This window comes from Ranitomeya imitator, chromosome 5, assembly GCF_032444005.1.
Source record: "Ranitomeya imitator isolate aRanImi1 chromosome 5, aRanImi1.pri, whole genome shotgun sequence".
NCBI lineage: Eukaryota > Metazoa > Chordata > Amphibia > Anura > Dendrobatidae > Ranitomeya > Ranitomeya imitator.
The window spans coordinates 37,585,206-37,606,278 of NC_091286.1; the positions used below are offsets into that span (position 1 = coordinate 37,585,206).

The 21,073-nt window shown below is 49.2% G+C and overlaps 1 protein-coding gene across 6 annotated transcripts in view; it reads right to left on the reverse strand.

The window, feature by feature from the left end:
- The window catches only part of UBR2 (ubiquitin protein ligase E3 component n-recognin 2), a 143,151-nt gene that overhangs the window by 89,393 nt on the left and 32,685 nt on the right, over window positions 1-21,073 (reverse strand). For all 6 annotated transcript variants that reach the window (XM_069768573.1, XM_069768572.1, XM_069768571.1 and 3 more), the window contains 3 exons: window positions 13,869-13,968; window positions 10,752-10,880; window positions 9,171-9,354 (listed from right to left, as the gene is read on the reverse strand). In XM_069768573.1, coding sequence (XP_069624674.1) covers window positions 9,171-9,354; window positions 10,752-10,880; window positions 13,869-13,968 — 413 coding nt within the window. The remainder of the gene's footprint in view (window positions 1-9,170; window positions 9,355-10,751; window positions 10,881-13,868; window positions 13,969-21,073) is intronic.

The window sequence follows — 21,073 nt, forward strand, 5'->3', positions numbered from 1 at the left end:
AGGGGGCTGCAGGAAGATGGAGGGCGGGTGCCTGTGAGCAGGAGAAATGGAAGCGTTTGATATGCCAGGGCTCTAGCATCGCTGTGTGTAGAGAAATAGCTGAGGCTCCCACCGTTGAAAATCAAGGCACAGGTCCGCAATAGCAGAAATCACAACAGCAGAGACTCCAAGGAGAAATGTGCAACTGAAACCTCTATGAAGAGAACGCCATATGGCAGGCTTTATAATGGTCCATCTCCCTGTGGAGGGTGAGGGGCGGACCGTGGCACAGATGACGGCAGCGTGGGGCATACTACCAAACCCCGCTGGTAACTGCACGGCTCTAGGGCACTTATTACACCAGAGACTGCACGGCTTTAGTACTACTATGCCAGTGACGGCTCTAGAGAGCTACTACGCCAATGATTGCGCGGCTCCAGAGGACTATTACACATTACGCCGGTGACTGCATGGGTCTAGAGTACTGATATACCATTGACTGCTTTAGAGTACTATTACGTATTACACCAGTGACTGCATTACGCCAGTGGCTGCACGGGTCTGCACGGTTATAGAATATAATTACACCAGTGACCGGCTTGCATGAAAGGAGGACGAGAACACCCTCCTATAGGATTAGGCATGGTAAGCATACCTACTAAGGAATGCCAGAAGGTTAGGGGAACAGGAGAGATGCAGAGAGGAGGGCCAAACAGCTAAGCAGCGCTACTCACAGCAGGTGTAGTATCCTGTAGTCTGCTCCAAGGTTGTTAACTGTGACAAGTATTAGGACACAGGTCCAGGGCACCAGCATGAAGATGGAGGCGGGGAACCCGGCCGGTGCAGAACACACTGGTTGGAAAGGACCAGCACGTAGATCAAAAGGGGGAGGAAGGGGGGGGGGGCCTTGGCGCGAACAGCCAGCGGGTCCGGAGGAGAACGCTCCCCAGCACAATAGCTGTGATCCCTGGCCGAATGGGGCGGCTGGGAGTAGTGGGCGGAGCTAGCCGCTCTGTATAGAAATGGGGACAGAGCAAACCGCCTGTAGTGGGAGCACCAAGATAGCGCCGGTGGGCGGAGAATGCGGGGAGAAGGTTGTCGGGCGGGAGAAAAGCCCGCCCGAACAAACCGGAAGTGGCAGAGTCGCGGCACCGGATGTAGGCCCCGGCCGAAGCCGGGACCTAAATTAGGGGCCGGCGCCGCCGGAAAAGAGAACCGCGGCGCCGGAGCAGTGAGCCGCAGGGACTAAGCAGCGCGGCAGCCTGCCAAGGCCGCCGCGCAGACACAGGACGCACTGCAGCCGCCGAGTGGTGTGGGCGCAGGGGAAGTGGCGCGGCAGCCTGTCAGGCTGTCGCGCCGTATGAGAAGACCTCGCGGCTGCCGAGCAGTGCGGCTGCAGGGAGAGCACTGCGGCCGCCGAAGGAGGAGACAGATCCAGCATCCCTAGCCTTCTGCAGCTAGGAGGGAGCGTGGCCTGAAAGGCCGCCGTGCGAAGAGATTCTGCCCGTGTGGCTGGCACTGGGACCCCTCATAAAAATAAAGGTAAAAATCGTGCATTTCCAAAGGGACATCTTCTCCCCCACACTGCGAGTGATCTGGGAATGGGAGGGGAAAATACTCACCTAAACATCCCACGCAGTTACTAACCTGAGGGGAATGAGACGTCCATGGAGCCGATGGTGGACGTCCTCGTCACCTCCAACCGACAGGCTCTGGTGGGCGAGTGGGTGGGGGACGGAGCCAGGACCGGACTTCTGAGCACGCTTGTGTGCTAGGCTCTTGGTCCTGGAGAGGGATCTATGAGGATACGGGGTGGCAGTACACGCCGTACTCATAGTCCGCTTTGTGGGACTACAGGTGTGACTGTTCACCCTGTATCCCTTCCGGAAAACCTGAAAGAAAACGACGCACATTGAGGTAGATAAGGGTCTAATGAAAGACCCGTGTCCACCTCCTACTGACACTAAGCTAAACTGAATATCCTACTTCCTGTCGGTAGGGTGTACACTGCAGAGGAGGAGCTAACTTTTTTATTTGCATAGTGTCAGCCTCCTAGTGGCAGCAGCATACACCCATGGTTCCTGTGTCCCCCAATGAGGCGATAGAGAAATGGCTACGATTTACCATCTTTTAATGATTGTTGGATAAGGAGACTTCTTGATAAGTGATATCTACAGAACTGAGTGTGTCAATTATGAGGCTCCGTGGTTAGAGGGCAAGATTTTAGTTTTGTTATTTTGGGAATTTTTTAATCCCTTAGTGACAGAGACAATTTGGTACTTAATGACCGAGCCAATTTATACAACTCTGACCACTGTCACTTTAAGAGGTTATAGCTCTAGAACGCTTCAACAGATCCCACTGATTCTGAGGAGGTTTTTTCGTGACATATTGTACTTCATGTTAGTGGTAACATTTCTTGCGTTTATTCATGAAAATAAATGGAAATTTGGCAAAAAATTTGAACATTTTGCAATTTTCAAACTTTTAATTTTTGCACCCTTAAATCAGAGAGTGGTGTCACACAAAATAGTTAATGAATAACATTTCCCACATGTCAACTTTAAATCAGCACAATTTTGGAAACAATTTTTTTTTGTTAGGACGTTTTAAGGGTTAAATTTGACCAGCGATTTCTACTTTTTCCAACAAAATTTACAAAACCATTTTTTTTTATGGACCACCTCAAATTTGAAGTGAGTTTGGGGGTAGTCAATCTAACAGAAAATACCCAAATTGACGCCATTCTAAGATTTGCACCCCTCAAGGTGCGCAAAACCACGTTCAAGAAGTTTATTAACCCTTCAGGTGCTTCACGATTACTCAAGCAACGTGGAAGGAAAAAAATGAACATTTTACTTTTTTCACAAAAAAATTAACTTTGGAACCAATTTTTTTATTTTCACAAGGGTATCAGGAGAAAATGGACCACGTAATTTGTTGTGAAATTTCTCCTGAGTACGCCGATACCCCATATGTGTGGGAAAGTCAATGTTTGGGTGCATGGCAGGGCTCATAAGGGAGGGAGCACTGTTAGACTTTTTGAACGCAAAGTTGGCTGGAATCAATGGTGGTGTCATGTCGCGTTTGGAGAGCCCCTGATGTACCTAAACAGTGGAACCACAAAAATGTAATTCCAACCCTAACCACAACACACCCCTAACCCTAATCCTAACCCTAACCACAACCCTAACCCCAACACACCCCTAACCCTAGCCATAACCCTAACCACAAACCTAACCCTAATCCCAACCATAACCGAAATCACAACTATAACCACAACCCTATCCCCAACACACTCCTAACCCTTAATTACAACCCTAACCACAACTCTAACCCCAACACATCCCTAACCCTAGCCATAACCCTAACCACAAACCTAACCCTAACACACCCCTAACCACAACCCTAATCCCAACCCTAACCACAACCCTAACCACAAACCTAACCCTAACACACCCCTAACCCTAATCCCAACCCTAACCGAAATCCCAACCATAACCACAACCCTTACCCTAGCCCAACCCTAACTTTGGCCCAACCCTAACTTTAGCCCAACCCTAATGGAAAAACGGAAATGCATTTTTTTTCATTATTTTTCCCTAAGAGGGTGATAAAGGGGGGTTTTATTTACTATTTTTCCATTTTGATCACCGTGATACACCCTATCACAGTGATCAAAATGAACCAATAGGAAAAATTTCCTATTGTTGCTGGGTGCTGGTCGGCAGATCTTAGCGGGCGCACTACGCAAGCCATTTTCACCCGGAAGACGCCGGCGGCCCGGGGGACTTCACAGGGGGGTGTTGCAGGAACCCAGTTGTGTCGGGGGAGATCGGGGGACCCCATTTCTCTCTCCTCTGAAGTGCAATCACATCAGAGGAGAGAGAAATTAAATGGGAAATAGTACTTTTTTTTTTGCGGTCGCCGTTATACCGTTAATAATGGCGATCGCAACACTGGGGTCGATAAAAAGCGACCCCGGTAGCCGAGACCTCGGAGAAATTCCAACCCTTGGGAGCGCTATATACTTATTTCTCAGCGTCGTTAAAAAGCGTCGCTGAGGCATAAATACTCGTAACTGCCGCCGTTAAAAGGCGTATCGGCGGTCGTTAAGGGGTTAAACATCGAGTGACAAGAAAAAAAAAAGTATATATATGTTAACATAAAAACTTGTACGACCGTTATCATTAACCCTTTAAAGAAACACTCCCACTAAACTTTTTGTTGCCTATACCTGTGTAAATGTGTTGTTTATCTTTTACTGATAATGTTCTGATCTTTGGTTTAATATACTATTTCTATATTGCAGTGCGATGGAGAGCCCAGTCTGCAGTGGGAGTCTGTATCCTCTCTTGTCGGGATGGCAGGACCAAATTTCCTTGACACCGTTAGCGATCAGGTATCAAGGCGGACAGTTGCTTTGCCTCCCAGAGTGTGGCGCGTTGCATGGAGCAGAAGATGGATCCAGGACTCCAAGGCCCACGGGACCAAACCTCTTCAAGATACAGTTAAGCATGTCAGTTGCTTTAGTCCTGAGTTGCAGTATCCCTTTCCTTCGGCCTCTACTGGCGTCATCTTCCTCTCAGGCTCGTAGCATTCTCATTCCTTGGTGGTCTTTTGGAGAGTCCATTTTTTTGCTGACACTAGCTATTTCTTCTGTATATGCCTACCTGCTCTGTCTCCCATCACGTCTAAACGCAGAGAAGATTAGGTATGCTAACCTTCCCAGGTTACTCATTTCGCCTGCAGCCCCCCAAAGGGTCAGACCATCAAGTTCTTTTTTCAGCTGGACAAATCGTGCATGGCACTCAACCCACAGGGGTCGGATTATCAAGCAGAGTTCTTTCAGTAGGTCGTAACTTCACAAACGAACCTAACTGTACTCTGACTACTACCAAAAGTGAGACTGACCTTCGAGTAGCGTTTTCTGTCCGTGTTGGCTCATATAGCATAAGCGAGCCACATGGTACTCGAACCTCTTACCTAGGTATTTAAGGTCAACTAGCAGACACGTACCAGCCATGTGAAAAGGAAAAGTGAACCAGTCAGTACTCTGAACAGTCTCTGAACAGCAGACTGAGACCTCTAAGCAAAGTGCATCTTGAAATCAGACCAGGCGATGATGCCCTTACACTTCCTTCATCTAGTCAGTATCACAAGCCAGTATTGTCATATCATCAAGCCAGTATTACACAGGGTGTATCATGCTAGCAGACCAGACAGTACTCTGACCACTTCTCCGAGTGAGTCTAACCATCAGGCTCGGATTCCTCCACAGGAGGTAACACGCAAACTATCTTAATGGAAGTGTTGTGACCACCTCCCAGGGCGAGTAACCCTTGCAGGTTAGCGAATACCCTCAGTAGGGCATATTGCTCTTACGAATCAGACGGTACACTGACCATTTCTCAGTACATCAGGGTGGATTGAACATGCAATCCAGTCAGCACTCATCCATTTCGAGGGCAAATGAAACCATCTAGCAGACACAGTTTTGTAGGTAATTTTGCGAACAAAGATCAGAAGGTACTCTGGCCTCATCCTAGGTGAGACAGTCCTCAGTAGGACATATATCAAAAGTCAACCACACAGATCTCTGACCTCTTCCTTGACAGAGTCAGACTTACCAACAAAGACTTCTAGGTCTGGTGAAGGTGCAAGACTTCTGGGACGCTTCTCTAAGAGACATTTTATCTTAGCATAGCTCTTAAACAGTCCAGTTAGCTTTGTTCCAGCTTTTTATGCTCAATTTTCTTTTTTTTATTCCGCCCTGTATCAGGGATTTTTCTTTAATTCCAAAAGCAGGGGCAAAAGCCTCAATCAGTCTTTTTTTTACCTTGCAGTGAGGGATGGTGGAAGGTCACAATTTTTTAGGCTACTACAGCCAGTAAGAGTCCGTACTTTGTCATATCTTGGACCATAGATTAGATGCACTGATACTGATGCTCCAAGAAGCCCTTGGGTCAGGTCACTTCATATCTTATTGACCATCTAACTTTCTAGCTAGAGCGCTTCATTTTTTGGGGGACCCCAAATTCTCTTCCTTCATTCCTGGGTAGACCACCATTATAGACACAGTGTTTGTGTAACGAAGCCTCCCCTATAGGTAGCCTCAGTTTTTTGTGTTAGCGCTCTGGCTCTCTCGGTCTCCAAGGCGATCTCCACGTTATTCTTATCTTATCTCCCTAGCATCTTGGATTGCTTGGTCAAAGAATTCTAGCAGTGTTTCCTTCTTCTCATCTCCTCTGGAAGTGTAACCAGGATCGTCTCATTCAATGCCTAACGGAGATCGTCCAAACCTGTGCCACCAGGGCGTTTGGAGATTTTAAGTCCCAGATAGTCTCCCAGGATGCCTTCCTCCTCCACTAGAGTTTCGGTTGGCGATGGTCAAGACCCTCATACACTCCAAGGGAATCTTGGTTCTTCCCTACAAGGGTAAAGTTCTTCTTTGCTCCATTTTGGACTGAAGACTTTAAATGCACGCTAAGCTCAGCATTCCTAAAGTGGAGTCCAGAACTCTTTTTCTTTGCTGTAGATGTGCCCTGTTACTGTAATGCCCGCCAGGGCCCTGGGGTACTCGGTACCGGTACTTAAAGGGGGATGTCACAGTGGCGGCGACCCGGTCCGTGGCCCTGGGCGCCCATGTTAAAGGGAATGCCCTTAAAGGGGTTTGTAATAAAGAGTCCCCTTTACCAGGTGGAGTTAGAAGTCTTCCTACCAGCCCTTTGATGTAGTCCCTTGCTGCCTGTGGCTTCAATCAAGATCTTCACAATTCTCTCTGTCCTCCATAAAGGTGGGACACAAATCCGCCTGACAGGTGGCTCGAGCCGCGCTCTATGTGGCACTGTGTGTCTCCTGGGTATTAGGGCAGACAGGTGATGTGTAATCCAGTAGTCTTGCTGGTTTCTACCGTGCCTCCTAGAGTCCGACCCAACCTCGGTATTCCGGCTACCGGGAATCTGCGCTCTACAGGGGGATAGCCCATATGCTGCTGTCCTCCCCTGGTGTCACTGTCCTGTGCTTCACTCTCCTGCACGCTCATTATACACTGTTCTTCCTTCACTGTTTCTCTGTCCAGGAGCTGCAGCACCCTCTTGGCTGCACGGCCCCTTCTGTTCTTTAAACTGCTCTCTTCTTTCCTTCCTCTTCTGCCAGGAGCTGTAGACCCCCACTTCTGCTCAGCTATTCTCCTTTCGTACCAGCTCCGCCTCAGCTGAAGTTCTGTGACAAGCTCCTCTTTGGCCTTCCCCAACTCTCCTCTCAACCTCAGACTGCTCCAGTCTGATGTCTGGCCTTCTCTCTCTGATCCATCCCTCTGACAGACTGACTGCTTTCCCTCCAAACCAGAATGTGTATGTATAGGGGAGCCATCCACAAACTGGGCCAGGGCTCCCCCTTCTGGACTTGAGTGTGAACATGTTGTGTGCTTTTTGGTTACCTGATAGAAGAGATCTTCCCTTGCTTCCAAGCGTGACATCACTCTCCCCGTGAGCAAAGCAATGAAACTGTGACAACCAGGACCCTAGGGTGTCACACTACCACCTATAGCATTCAGATAGACCTTTCCCAAGGTCTCATCTTCAGCAGGACTGTTGAGGCTGCAATAGGAAGGCCTCTTTTCCACAGGAAATCTAAAAGGAAGCACTACAATGTCATTATGCTACAATAATTTTTTTTACATTCTGGTATTGAGCCAGGGCTGGCTCCCAAGGGCCTGACTCCTGCCTTGGCTATCTTTTTCCAGCGAATCTGACTTCTAGGCCTCATATCAAGACTGGCCCGGGTGTGCAAGGCGAACTCGAGGCCAACATATTGGCCTCCCCTGAATCCTTAAGACCTCAATCTGATCTTGGACATGGTTCAGTTCTCCCCTTTTGAGCTGATCAGAGACATCTCTCTGGTCCGTCTTTCGAGCACGGTGGCATTTTACTTTTAGCGATCTCTTCCATCAGGCAAATTTCTGAAAGATGTCTCTCGTCTGTCACTCTCCTTCTATGGTGTCACGTTCAGCAATCTCCATTCTTCCTTACATGTTGTTAGTTTTCCATGGTCATGATGAGATTGCTTAGCTTCCTGATGAGTTTTGTCTATCATCTTCCTGAGAAGTTCTTGCACATCCTGATATGGCTGATCTACTTGTATCCAGTTAAGACATTCGGATGCCATGTTGGTCATCCCAGTGCACCCTTACAGTGGTCTGGCTGTCTCTAGGGCTACCAAGCTCGCTGCATTAGATCTCTCATTCCAGAAGATCAGGCTTCCCCCAGCCAGGGCACGGTTCACTCCACCCAGGCGGTAGGAGTCTCCTTTGACGTACGCCACAAGGGGTGTGTTCTTCTACTTGGCAGTGCCGCCACCTAGTCTTTAGTCCACATCTTTGCATAGCTCTCACCTTTGACCTGGCGAACGTAATTCTTGGCACAGGGGTACTGCAAGCATCAGTCACTTGAGGGATTTCTATTCCTCCTGCAATATTATTAGTTTTTCCACCCTAAGGACAGCTTTGGGAAGTCCCATCGTTTCCTGTGTACCCCCCAATGAAGCATTCAACAGAGGATTTTTGATACTCACTGTAAAAACTCTTTCTTGTAAACTTCACTGGGTGATCGAGCACGTTCCTTTTTTTTCCAGATGCATTCTTAGTGTCGGCCTTCAGGTAGCAGAACAGTACCAACTGTTCTTGTGTTTCCCAATGAAAGCTATGAGAAACAATTTTTCTGACGAGTACCAAAAATCCTAATTTTTTCACATACGTTAAGAAAACAGACATCTGAATGAGCCTTTACACTGACAAAAAGTTTATTAAACCCAGCTGCTAGCAAAGCCTACGAGGCTACCTGTACCATCGTTTGGCCTCCAGCTAACAAATTAACCATAGGCACCTGCGATCACGTTTTGAAAGGACAATGGGGTACAGAAGAAGCCCCCTTCCTCAATCAACCACCAAGATGCCATGGTTGCTATTGACCACATCCAATGGGTTAAACAGCTGTAATTCCCTATGGGAATACCAGGGAAAGACAGGAATAGGGCTTGTCGTTTCCCGGCAGTACAAAGAAAACGCGTTGAGCAGCTCCTTTGTGACTAGGTCATTTCAGAGCCTATGGATAGGTGATAAAGGGTTATTCTCATCGTTAAAAGTTCATTTACACAATTAGTTAATTCCCACCAAAACATGAAATTATTACCTGCAAGGAGACGAGACACTGGAAGGTGAATGCTGACTTTCTCCTGAGATACGCAGTATCGTATCGTGTCCACCGAATGGCCAGCTAGCGTGAGCGTAATGGGCTGCTCTCCGTCTGTGAAGCCGCTGTGACAATGTGTGAGCACGGCCAGACACTTTTTGTAGCCTTCAATGAGGACGTGTTCCTAGAAATCACCCGCCAAATATTAGTAATCTATTTCTATCCTCAGTGCCACATATAGTAATTCCCCAAAAAATACTCATAGCGCACATACACCATAAAGCAATCTTATAAAACTACATTGACTGGGGCTGGCAACTATTCATAACCAGGTGACCTAGTGTTTTTAACCCTATAGCTGCTAAAGCAAAGGATAAAAAGTAGGGGGCATACAGGCTCAGTTATGGGGTGGGGCACTGATGCAAAAGAGCTCTTTATTAGGGAACTGATAGCACCGGTTTGCATCAGGCTCTCACCAGCGGTATGGATGAACCATGAGTTCACACTGTGCTCTGTTGCTGCGATATGAGGCAGTACTGCTTCTGCAGCATCGAAGGAGCGCAGCACTGAAGCTGGCCAGATGCAGCGATATGAGGCATTACTGTCTCTACAGCATCAGTGAAGCGCAGCACTGAAGTTGGCCAGATGCAGTGATATGAGGCAGTACTGCCTCTGCAGCATCGAAGGAGCGCAGCACTGAAGCTGGCCCGATGCAGCGATATGAGGCAGTACTGCCTCTACAGCATCGAAGGAGTGCAGCACTGAAGCTGGCCAGATGCAGCGATATGAGGCATTACTGCCTCTACAGCATCAGTGAAGCGCAGCACTCAAGCTGGCCAGATGCAGTGATATGAGGCAGTACTGCCTCTGCAGCTTCGAAGGAGCGCAGCACTGAAGCTGGCCTGATGCAGCGATATGAGGCAGTAATTTCTCTGCAGCATCAGAGGAGTGCAGCACTGAAGCTGGCCAGATGCAGCGATATGAGGCAGTTCTTTCTCTGCAGTATCAGAGGAGCGCAGCACTGAAGCTGGCTAGATGCAGCAATATCAGGCAGTACTTTCTCTGCAGCATCAGAGGAGCGCAGCACTGAAGCTGGCCCGATGCAGCGATATGAGGCAGTAATTTCTCTGCAGCATCAGAGGAGTGCAGCACTGAAGCTGGCCAGATGCAGCAATATCAGGCAGTACTTTCTCTGCAGCATCAGAGGAGCGCAGCACTGAAGCTGGCCAGATGCAGCAATATCAGGCAGTACTTTCTCTGCAGCATCAGAGGAGCGCAGCACTGAAGCTGGCCCGATGCAGCGATATGAGGCAGTACTTTCTCTGCAGCATCAGAGGAGCGCAGCACTGAAGCTGGCCAGATGCAGCAATATCAGGCAGTACTTTCTCTGCAGCATCAGAGGAGCGCAGCACTGAAGCTGGCCAGATACAGTGATTTTTCCAGTTTGTACAAAAAACGTAGGTAAATTATTGCACGAACTAGCAACTTGGAGCTAGTGCTGATCTTTTCTTACCTTATGCACAAGATTTTAGCAGATTGTTACATTAGAACCTTTTACAATATCACAAGGGTAATACTTACATCGGTAGAACACCAGTCTTGCATCATGGATATGATATGTGTTAGCTTCATCTGCAAAGTGAACGCAGCCTCCCACTCCGGCTCCATCTCGATGTGCTGCCCGACCTGACGAGTTATTGGATCCATTCCCTGCAGGAACACGTGAAGGTTACACGATCATTCATCACTGGTGCCCAATTGCCAAACGATTTATACCCAGTTATTTAGACCTGTAGACATAGAAACACAAGAGGAGCGCAGCGTCTCCTCCAATAAGGGCAGATCGGGGGTCGGGAGTGAAGCTGCCGCAAGGGCCGAGCACAAAAAGCTCCAGTACGTTTTGCGCGACAGCGTATCCAGGGGTCCTGACACTAGCCAGCATCAAGATGTTGTGTCTAGTGGGCCTGCAAGTGGAAAAGACAAGGAAAAGATATGTATTTTTTTTCTTGATCTGGGGTCTGATCAATGTAAGGGAACTTGGTGTCTTAAGTGAGCTGTTCAGGAGTCTAAATACATTTTGGGGGGTTCAGTCTGGGATTTGAATTAATATCAAGGGTCTAAATTAATTTACAGGTCTGGGGTCCTAATAACATTACGGGGTCTGCGCTGTGGTTTGAATGCATTAAAATAAAATTAAGGGTCTGGACTTGCTTCTAAATTAAAACTAAAGGTTTGGTCTGGGGTCCGATTTAGTTTTAGTGGTCTGGCAACTGAATCACTTTAGGGGCCTGGCCTGGAGTCTGCATGAATTTAGGGGTCTGGCTTCACACTACCGTTTTGCGTGATCGGTGGGGGCAACACTTTGAAGTACTTTTAACATATTAAAACTTTTTACAAATATTAGTTACCCCCTTAAGACTGATCTGATCTACCCACTAAGAAAAATACTAAATCTTAATGAAACCAGTTACATAAAGACCCATTAAAGCAGATTTTTTTTTCCTATTTTTCTATTTCACCCCTGTTGTGGCATCACTAATGTATGTTCACCGCCCCTAGTAATATACTTACCGATCACCATCTTCTGCTGTTCACAGCGCCACTCAAGTCATCATCTGCTGCTTGTGACCCGACGGATATCTCCAGTGTTTGCTGGGCGAGCCGGAGGTCACTTCTAAATGTAAGTCTATGAGACCCAGAACGAGGTTCTCAAAGTTATACTGAGAGCTTGTGACCTTAGCTCTGGTAAGTCAGGAGCTGTGGTCACAAGATGGCGGAACGAGACCGGAGCAGCGCCGGGAAAACCAGAAGACGGCATCTGGTATTTTAAAATGGGCAGCGAACAGACATTAGCGACTTCACTCTGGGAGTGAAGCTTCAAGTTTTATGATTTTTAATAAAACAAACATTTCCAGAGAGCAGGGAAAAATCAGATGAATACTGTTGGCCTTATTACTTTATTTTTGTTTCTTTTATAGCACCAGATCCGCAACATTATACAGAGATTGTCATCTATCCATGGTCACAATCCAAGATATCAGATACATACAACAGGGCTGATTTTATAGAAAGTCAATTAACCAATTATCATTATGAATTTCTAGTGTGGGTGTAAAGCACAATAAATATACAACAGATGGCCATCAGCTCAATGTGGCGTCGCCCCTCCCATACACATCAGTGCTGCTCAACCGAGAGCTCCTGTGTTCTCTACGCAAACATCGACTGGCGTCTAATCACTGTGAGAACAATGCGATCAGTAGTCCTAAATTGGATATGCCAGTTTGATATCTCTCCCAATGATTAGTCGGATGGTGCCCCCATACACATTAGACTGTCAGCCGAAGCCATCGACATTAGACCACTTTGTTTGGGGGTCTTTAGGTCGGTTTCACAGGTGCTCTGACTGGAAGAGCCAAACAGACTGGCTGACCTCCTTATCTGAGCTTAGTTCTTCTTATAAGTCTATGACACCGCTAGTTCCGGTCTGGATACCTGGTGGTCGGGCAGAGTCTTCCAAGCCGAGCATAGTCCATGAATATGGGATATGTGACACCAGAGGAAGAATACCTAAATAAGTAGGTAACTCCATGCACAGGATGTCCTTTGTCGGATTTGAAGCCAGGATAAAGGTACCTTCACACTGAACGATATCGCTAGCGATCCGTGACGTTGCAGCATCCTGGCTAGCGATATCGTTCAGTTTGACACACAGCAGCGATCAGAATCCTGCTGTGACATCGTTGGTTGGAGCTAGAAGGCCAGAACTTTATTTCGTCGCTGGATCTCCCGCAGACATCGCTGAATCGGCGTGTGTGACGCCGATTCAGCGATGTCTTCACTGGTAACCAGGGTAAACATTGGGTTACTAAGCGCAGGGCCGCGCTTAGTAACCGGATGTTTACCCTGGTTACCAGCGTAAAAGTAAAAAAAAAACAAACACTACATACTTACCTTCCGCTGTCTGTCCCCCGCTGTGCTTCTCTGGACTGTGAGCGCCGGCCAGCCGGAAAGCAGAGCACAGCGGTGACGTCACCGCTCTGCTTTCCGGCCGCTGTGCTTACACAGTGCAGAGAAGCACAGCGCCGGGGGACAGACAGCGGAAGGTAAGTATGTAATGTTTTTTTTTTTCACTTTTACGCTGGTAACCAGGGTAAACATCGGGTTACTAAGCGCGGCCCTGCGCTTAGTAACCCGATGTTTACCCTGGTTACCAGGGAACCGGCATCGTTGGTCGCTGGAGAACTGTCTGTGTGACAGCTCTCCAGCGACCAAACAGCGACGCTGCAGCAATCGGGATCGTTGTCTGGATCTCTGCAGCGTCGCTAAATGTGAAGGTACCTTAACACTACTGCAGAGCAGCAATGCTAATCACTGAGCCATTGTGTTGCACTCAATCAGTTGGGCAGGAGTTTGACACTTCCACCGATTAGCTGTTTTAAGCTCTGGCACGGAACGGTGAACAGTCGGAGCAACACAGCTCCATTTAGTAATGCCCGTGGCTGAAAAATGCATCTCGGCGCCTATTCAACAGCACAGGAGCTTGGGCTGCAGCTCACAGTTTACAAAATGGGTCATCGATATCATAAGGCTGGAAGCAAATCTGTGAAAGTGCTTTTTCCGGGACACTAGCATACAGCTCTCTATAACTAGTGCCATCTACAAAAAGTACTCCCATAGGAACATGTCGAAGCTTACCTGCATGCACTTCAATAATTCGAGGAAGGCAAAAAACCCTTCAAGAAACTTTGTGCGTAAGGCAGGAGTCCACTCGGGGGGCTTGCTGATGAGTAGATACCTATAAAACGAAAAAAAAAAAAGGCAAACCACCATAAAAAACAGGATTTTTGGTTGCTTACCGTAAAATCTGTTTCTCGGAGCCTTCATTGGGGGACACAGGAAACCATGGGTGTATGCTGCTGCCACTAGGAGGCTGACACTATGCAAATAAAAAAGTTAGCTCCTCCTCTGCAGTGTACACCCCACCGACAGGAAGTAGGATATTCAGTTAGTGAGAAAGCAGTAGGAGAAGCAACGTGTAAAAGAGAAAGAATAATAATAACATAATAATAAACTTTATCTACATAGCGCCAACAAATTCCACGGCGCTCCATAGATTAACAGTTTCAAGCACTCAAAGAGTATTTAAAGAACTCAAACGTATACAGTAAACAGAGCTGTTCAATTTGGGAGGGTGCTGTGTCCCCCAATGAAGGCTCCGAGAAACAGATTTTACGGTAAGCAACCAAAAATCCTGTTTTCTCTATCGCCTTTCATTGGGGGACACAGGAACCATGGGACGTCCCAAAGCAGTCCCTGGGGTGGGAAAAACAGACTTCCATCAAGTCCGAGGACTCACCACTGCCGCCTGCAGGATCCTTCTGCCCAGGCTGGAGTCCGCCGTAGTCCGGCGAAAGGCGTGGATGGAAGATCAGGTTGCCGCTTTGCAAAGCCGTCGGCGTAAGCCCTGTGACATACCGCACTGGAAGCGCCGACTGCCCGGGTAGAGTGAGCCTTTATCTCAGGAGGGGGCACTCTAATCTAGACCCGGTAAGCTTCCAAAATTGCCATTCTGATCGAGCGAGCAATAGTCGCCTTGGAAGCCGGCAGGCCTCTACGCACGCCATCAGGGATGGCGAAAGGAGAATCCATCTTTTGGAAAGCGGCCGTGCTAGCCAGGGAGATCCTCACTGCCCTGACGGGGTCCAGCCTGTACAACGATCGCTCCAGAGGATGAGTCGGAGCTGGACAAAAGGAAGGTAGAACGATGTCCTCGTTGAGGTGGAAAGATGAAAACCACCTCGTGAAAAGAAGGAAGGCGGAGGCCTGGGACCACCTTGTCCTGGTGGAAAAAGAAGAAAGGAGGTCGGCAAGAAATGGCCGCCAACTCAAAAACGCGGCGGATCGAAGAGATGGACCTGAGAAAAGCCACCTTCCGAGATAGAACTGACAGGGGAAAAACTCCCTCAGAGGCTCAAAAGGGGGGAACCCCTAAGAACAACCAGCACAACCTTTAAATCCCATGAATCCACAGAGGCCCTGTACGGAGGAACAGCGTGGGCCACTCCTTGAAGGAAGGTCTTAACCTGTGGCTGAGAAGATCACGTCTTCTTAAAGGGAAGAAGAGCGCAGGAACCTGGCCCTTTATGGAACTGAGAGCGAAGCCCGAATCCAGTCCTGCCTGAAGGAAAACCAAATGGAAGGCAGGGAAAGGACATAGGTGAAAAGCGGTTGGACTCGCATGAAGGAAAGTAAGCCTTCCAGGTACGATAGTATATCCTGGAAGTAGACGAAGGCTTCCTAGCCTGGATTATAGCGTGACCCATCCGGGCCGAAAGACCGGACGCTCTTAGAACTGTGGAGTCCACAGCCACGCCGTTAAACCGAGCGACCGATAATTCGGGTGGCAGATCGGACCCTGAGACAGCAGATTGGGTCTGTTTGGAAGGCACCAGGGGTGTCCGCGAGAAGATTGACGATGTCCGCAAACCAAGACCTCCTGGGCCAATCCGGGACGATCAGAATGACCGGCACCCATCCCGCCTTGATCTTTTTTGACAGCTTGGAAAGCAAGGGAAAGGGGTGGGAACCGATAGGGGAATACGAACTGCAACCAAGGAATGGCCAGAGTGTCAACACCACTGTGAGAGGGACCTTGGGCCGACCCGAGGGACCTTCCTATTCAATCGGTACGCCATGAGGTCCACATCTGGAGTCCCCCATCGAAGAGCAATCCGATAGGAAACCTCCTGAAGTACCAGTCCCCTGCCACAAGGCCCTCGCGGCCGAGGAAGTCGGCGGCCTAAATGTCCACGCTGGGGACATGCACTGCGGAGCTCACCAGGACCGTTGCCTCTGTCCAAAGGAGGATCCTGGAATCTCGGCCGAGGCCAGAGGTGGTAGACATATGCCACTGCTGTGTCATTGTCTGTCTGGATTCAAATTGGCAGGCTGCTGAGAATCCTTACCCAGTGAAGGAAAGACAGAAAGATGATCCGGAACTCGAGGACATTGATCGGCAAAGAGGACTCCTGCGCCGACCAACAACCCTGAAAAGAACAGGTGACAAAGCCCCGCGCCTCCGCCGAGCGGGCTGGCGTCCATCGTCACCACCTGCCAGGGAACTGGGATAAGAGAAGTGACCTCGGCCACCAGTCGAGGAACCGTTTGACCCGGGAGAAAGCCGGATCGGACAATGCAGGGAGAAGACAGACCTGTCCCCCTGTGATAGAATAGCCTGCTGAAGAAGTCTTGAATGTAACTGGCGAAGGGAAAATTGCTTCCGATGTTGCAACCAACCTCCTTAGGACCTTTAAGGCCCATCAGAAAGGAGGGGAGCCGAAAACCCTGGAGCAAGCGAACTTCCTGACAAAGGAGGGATATCCTGTCTTCGGGAAGGAAGATTCTGGTCCGACAAGTGTCGAAGAACATGCCCGGAGATACGAGGCGCTGAACAAGACGGAACTTCTTCCTGTTGACGAGCCACCCGCAACGGCTAGAGTGTCGGGAAAGATGGATAGACTTTCGGGAGCCTGAAACCGAAATTCCTGAGCCTCCATGGAAGCGATTACTGAACGAGGGAATATCATCCTGAAGTGTCTCCGACGAAACCTCCTGTTCAGCAAATTGAGATCCGGGCTGGGACGAACCTTGTCGTCCTCTGTCAGTACAAAAAGCTTCGAAGAGAAGCCTGTGAACCGTTGAACCGTTCCTGTTCTGGGACGGGAACGATTACCCCGGATCTAAGGAGGGAAACAATGGCTGTAAAGAAACCCGGGACTAGAGCGGGGTCTTGGAGGTTGGGATTCGAAGAAAACGATCCCAGGGCCGTGAAATAAAGATTTTGTATCTAGAGGATACAAGTGCCCTGGCCCATGCGTCCTCTACTGAGGAGACCCAGACGTCCCTGAGGAACAGGAGAAACGGGCTAGAGTCTAGTCGTGGGTCATGCCTAGGTGGAACTTCCAGTCCTGGACCTGGAGAAACCACCTTAGGAGTAGCGGGAACGCCAGGAAGGAGTGAGTCGAAGAATACCTTCTTCTCTTAACGTGCCTGTGGCCTCTGTTCGAAGTTGCCGCCTAAGAAGAGAACTGGTGCCGCCAGTGGCGTCCTTAATAATTTGGTCCAGCTTGGAACCGAAAAGACGTGATCCTTGGAAAAGGCAGGCTCGTAAGGGACTTCTTTGATGACTCTTGAGCCAAACAGAACGATGGCTGGCAACAACATTACTGGGTGTCTGAGCGGCAGAAGACGCGACGTCCAGAGAACAAATTATTCCCCGGCGAGAGTAATCTGGGTGGTAACTTCCGCCAGCCAGTCGGGTGGAGCTCCGGCTTGAATGCCCCAACGGGGTTGTTTTAGCCCCTTCGGATACCGACTTAGAAACCCAAGTGCAAGCGAAAACCGGGCATAGGGATGATGCGGCAGGTTCGAGAGCCGAATTTACAAAGGATTCCATGATCGTATCGATGGAATCTGTCAGAGTCGCCCCACCGGACAGCGTGAGGACTGTGTTGGTGGCAAGTCTAGCAGCTGGCGGATCCACAGGGGGAGAGGTCGTTCTCCATCGCCTCTCATTCCGGTTGGCGATGAGATCCGGAGGAAAGAGATATGAGACTCCAAGACGCTTTCCTCTTTGAGAACGTCTGGTCGAATTCGCTCTTTCTCTGGCCAGAAGCTCCTCGATTCAGGATGAGGAGCGAATCCCTTGGGAGGTAGTTTAGACCATCTAAACGAAACCGCCTGATCTGCGGGTTTCGTAGAGGAATCTTTGTTGCCACAGGTCAGATTGTACGCTCCAATGAGGCTTTGAACCATATCCCTCATGTTAAGATATGGTTCGACTCAGGCCCCAAAATATCCTCCGAAGGCACATCAGAGAAAGCCTCGCCTGACTCCGGGGGGAGGATAAGGGGGAACTCGACCACAGAGAAGGACCGTGGGGCGAGATGGACCGAGAAGAGAACTCAGACTGGCGTTCCCGTCTGAATCTTTCGCGGCCTGTATTGGAAGACTCGAACAGAGCTTCTTGCGACCCGCTGGCTACTACGGAAGGCTGCAGGGGCAACCGATCGAGCACGGACACAAGGGTCTGGGACACCCGTGTGAGATCCGCTACTGATAGAGACAGAGGGGAGGCCCAGCCTAGGGTGGGGACTTCGCTTTGAGGCGGAGCAGCAGGGGGGAACAAAATGTGGGTTGCTGCAGGCCTGCCTGAGGGCAGCTTGTGGTTACAAGGCGAACCCTGAAAGTGTTTCACTAAGACGCAGGAAAAGGTAGGAGGCCGGGGGCGACCTCCCTTAAAATTAGACTGAACGGGCCCCTGAGGGAAATGTCAGAAGATTAGGGGTTTGAGTCAAACTGCGGTGCAGAGGTACTCACGGCAGGCGCTGCTGTGTCCAGATGGAAGGCTGCACGGCTTGGAAGATGCTCCTCAGGAAGGATAGCCCCTAGGAGAACAGGTAGACACATCTGGGGCACTCTTGTCCGGAGCTTACTGCAGGCCTGAAGAACAGCAGTGGAACAGAAAGATGGAGCTGCTGCCCTGCGGCCTCTGGTGCAATCCGCGCAGATGATATGCTGTGCCCCCAGGTGAAAATGCGGGCAGGTTGGAATCTCCTGCCCTGTGCTCAGCAGCGACGTAAAGGAAGGGGCGGAGACAGCCCAGATGGCGCCGGTGGGCGGAGATTGCAGGGCACAGTTTGTCGGGCGGGAGAAAGCCCGCCCGAAGAAAGCGGAAGTGGAGGAGCGCAGTACCGGAAGTAGGCCCCGGCGGAAGCCGGGACCTAAATTAGAGGCCGGTGCCGCTGGAAAAGAGGCCGCGGCCCCGGAACAGTGCGCCGCAGAGCAGCGCGGCAGCCTGCCAGGACCGCAGGGAGAACGGGACGCGGCGCCGAAGTAGGCCCCGGCTGAAGCCGGGACCCAAATTAGAGGCCGCCGCCACCGGAAAGGGGATCACGGCGCCGAAGCCCGCAGGGGGGGTGCCGGAGTCGCCAGAAAAGTGACATTGCGGCCGATGCGCAGTGCGGCCGCAGGGAGGGCACTGCGGCCCGATGAAGGGGATAGCCCATAGTGCAGAGCCACTGCTCGTCTTGGTGCCCCTAGGATCCCTTTTTAAAATAAAATCAGCGCCGCCATAGAAGATAGTGCAGCGTATTTAGGAACTACTACTCCCCCACACTGTGAGAGAGTAAGGGGAAGATCTGGAAATTTAGGGGAAATACTCACCTAAACATCCCACGCAGTTACTAACCTGAAGGGATTGAGACGTCCACGGAGCTGTGATGGACGTCCTCGTCTCCTCCAACCGACAGGCTCTGGTGGGCGAGTGGGTGGGGGACGGAGCCAGGACCGGACTTCTAAGCACGCTTGTGTGCTAGGATCTTGGTCCTGGAGAGGGATCTATGAGGATACGGGGTGGCAGTACACGCCGTACTCATAGTCCGCATTGTGGGACTACAGGTGTGACTGCTCACCCTGTATCCCTCCGGAAAAATCTGAAAAGAAACGACGCACATTGAGGTAGATAAGGGTCTAATGAAAGACCCGTGTCCACCTCCTACTGACACTAAGCTAAACTGAATATCCTACTTCCTGTCGGTGGGGTGTACACTGCAGAGGAGGAGCTAACTTTTTTATTTGCATAGTGTCAGCCTCCTAGTGGCAGCAGCATACACCCATGGTTCCTGTGTCCCCCAATGAAAGGCGATAGAGAAATATCAGTTTCCTATAATCACATGTATTGAACACTCTCATGCCTTTTTAATGTAACTTGTCTCTCAGAAGCCATTTGATTTGGCGGGTCACAAATGCGATCGATCACGTGACGGGTAGACGGAGACTCATTATCCGCAGAGAGCAAGGGATTTATTGAAAATTCTATTACAATGCAGAAAGTTTGGGGAGGGAAGTGGGGGGGTGGGGGTTATTGGGGGGTGTTTGCGTCTCAACTTCTGCAGGAGTGCGCTGCTCCCTTGCCTCCTGCTTGTCTTGCAGTTCAAATTGGCAAGATTCGTATACACTCAGATATTGCAAGCAGAGTCAGAGGGGAACTGAAGCTGGCAGGGCTGTGAGCTAACAGGGCACTCCTGCGATCCAGCCAGCTATGAGCAGCACTTACAAGCTCTATTGGAAAGCACTTGTCAGCGCTGCATACATTCGGCCACCGCTGCTAGACTTGCAATGGTGGCTGGTAAACAAAACGAGCACTAAACAAAAATAAAAAAATCCAACTGTTTTTGAACGGCAGTTTTCCCTTTACTGATTGCCCGACTACAGATGCATTCACAAGTAGCACTTGTAGAAAAAAAATGCTGCTACTTTATGTAAAAAACAAAACAAAAAAAAAAAGGCTCAATCACTAAAGAATTACATGCACTACAAAACTGCATTTTTTGGTTGCCTTTTTTCAATGCTTTTCTGTTTTTAGCGCTTTTGGCATTTCTTCTCCAGTGCAGCACACATGGCATTTTTTTTCATGTGTTTATTACTTTTGTATGGGAACAATAAAATGCATAAATAAACATATGAAATTCGTGTCTTTTTTTAATTATTATTTATTTTTGCAAGCACCTAAAAAAATGCCACAATAAGTGTGTTGTCTGTTCTTTACTGGAAATTCGCATGATATGTAGTTCTCGCTGGGAATCCCTCCCTCACCAGTAGATATCACTCTGGTAGGCGAGGAAATGGATTAAGATCATTACATTATATCAGGAAATTCTCCTTATTCTATTTACCAAAATCTTTTTTTTTTTAAAAAAAACTTCCGAAGTTTCCTGGAGTTACATTTGGTGCATTTTTTTCTGCACATGAAGCTTTAAACATATTTCTTATGTGCCTTAGAAACATTCAAGGGTGAATCGCTATGAGGAGGGGTAAATGGTGCACCACAAGAGACAAAA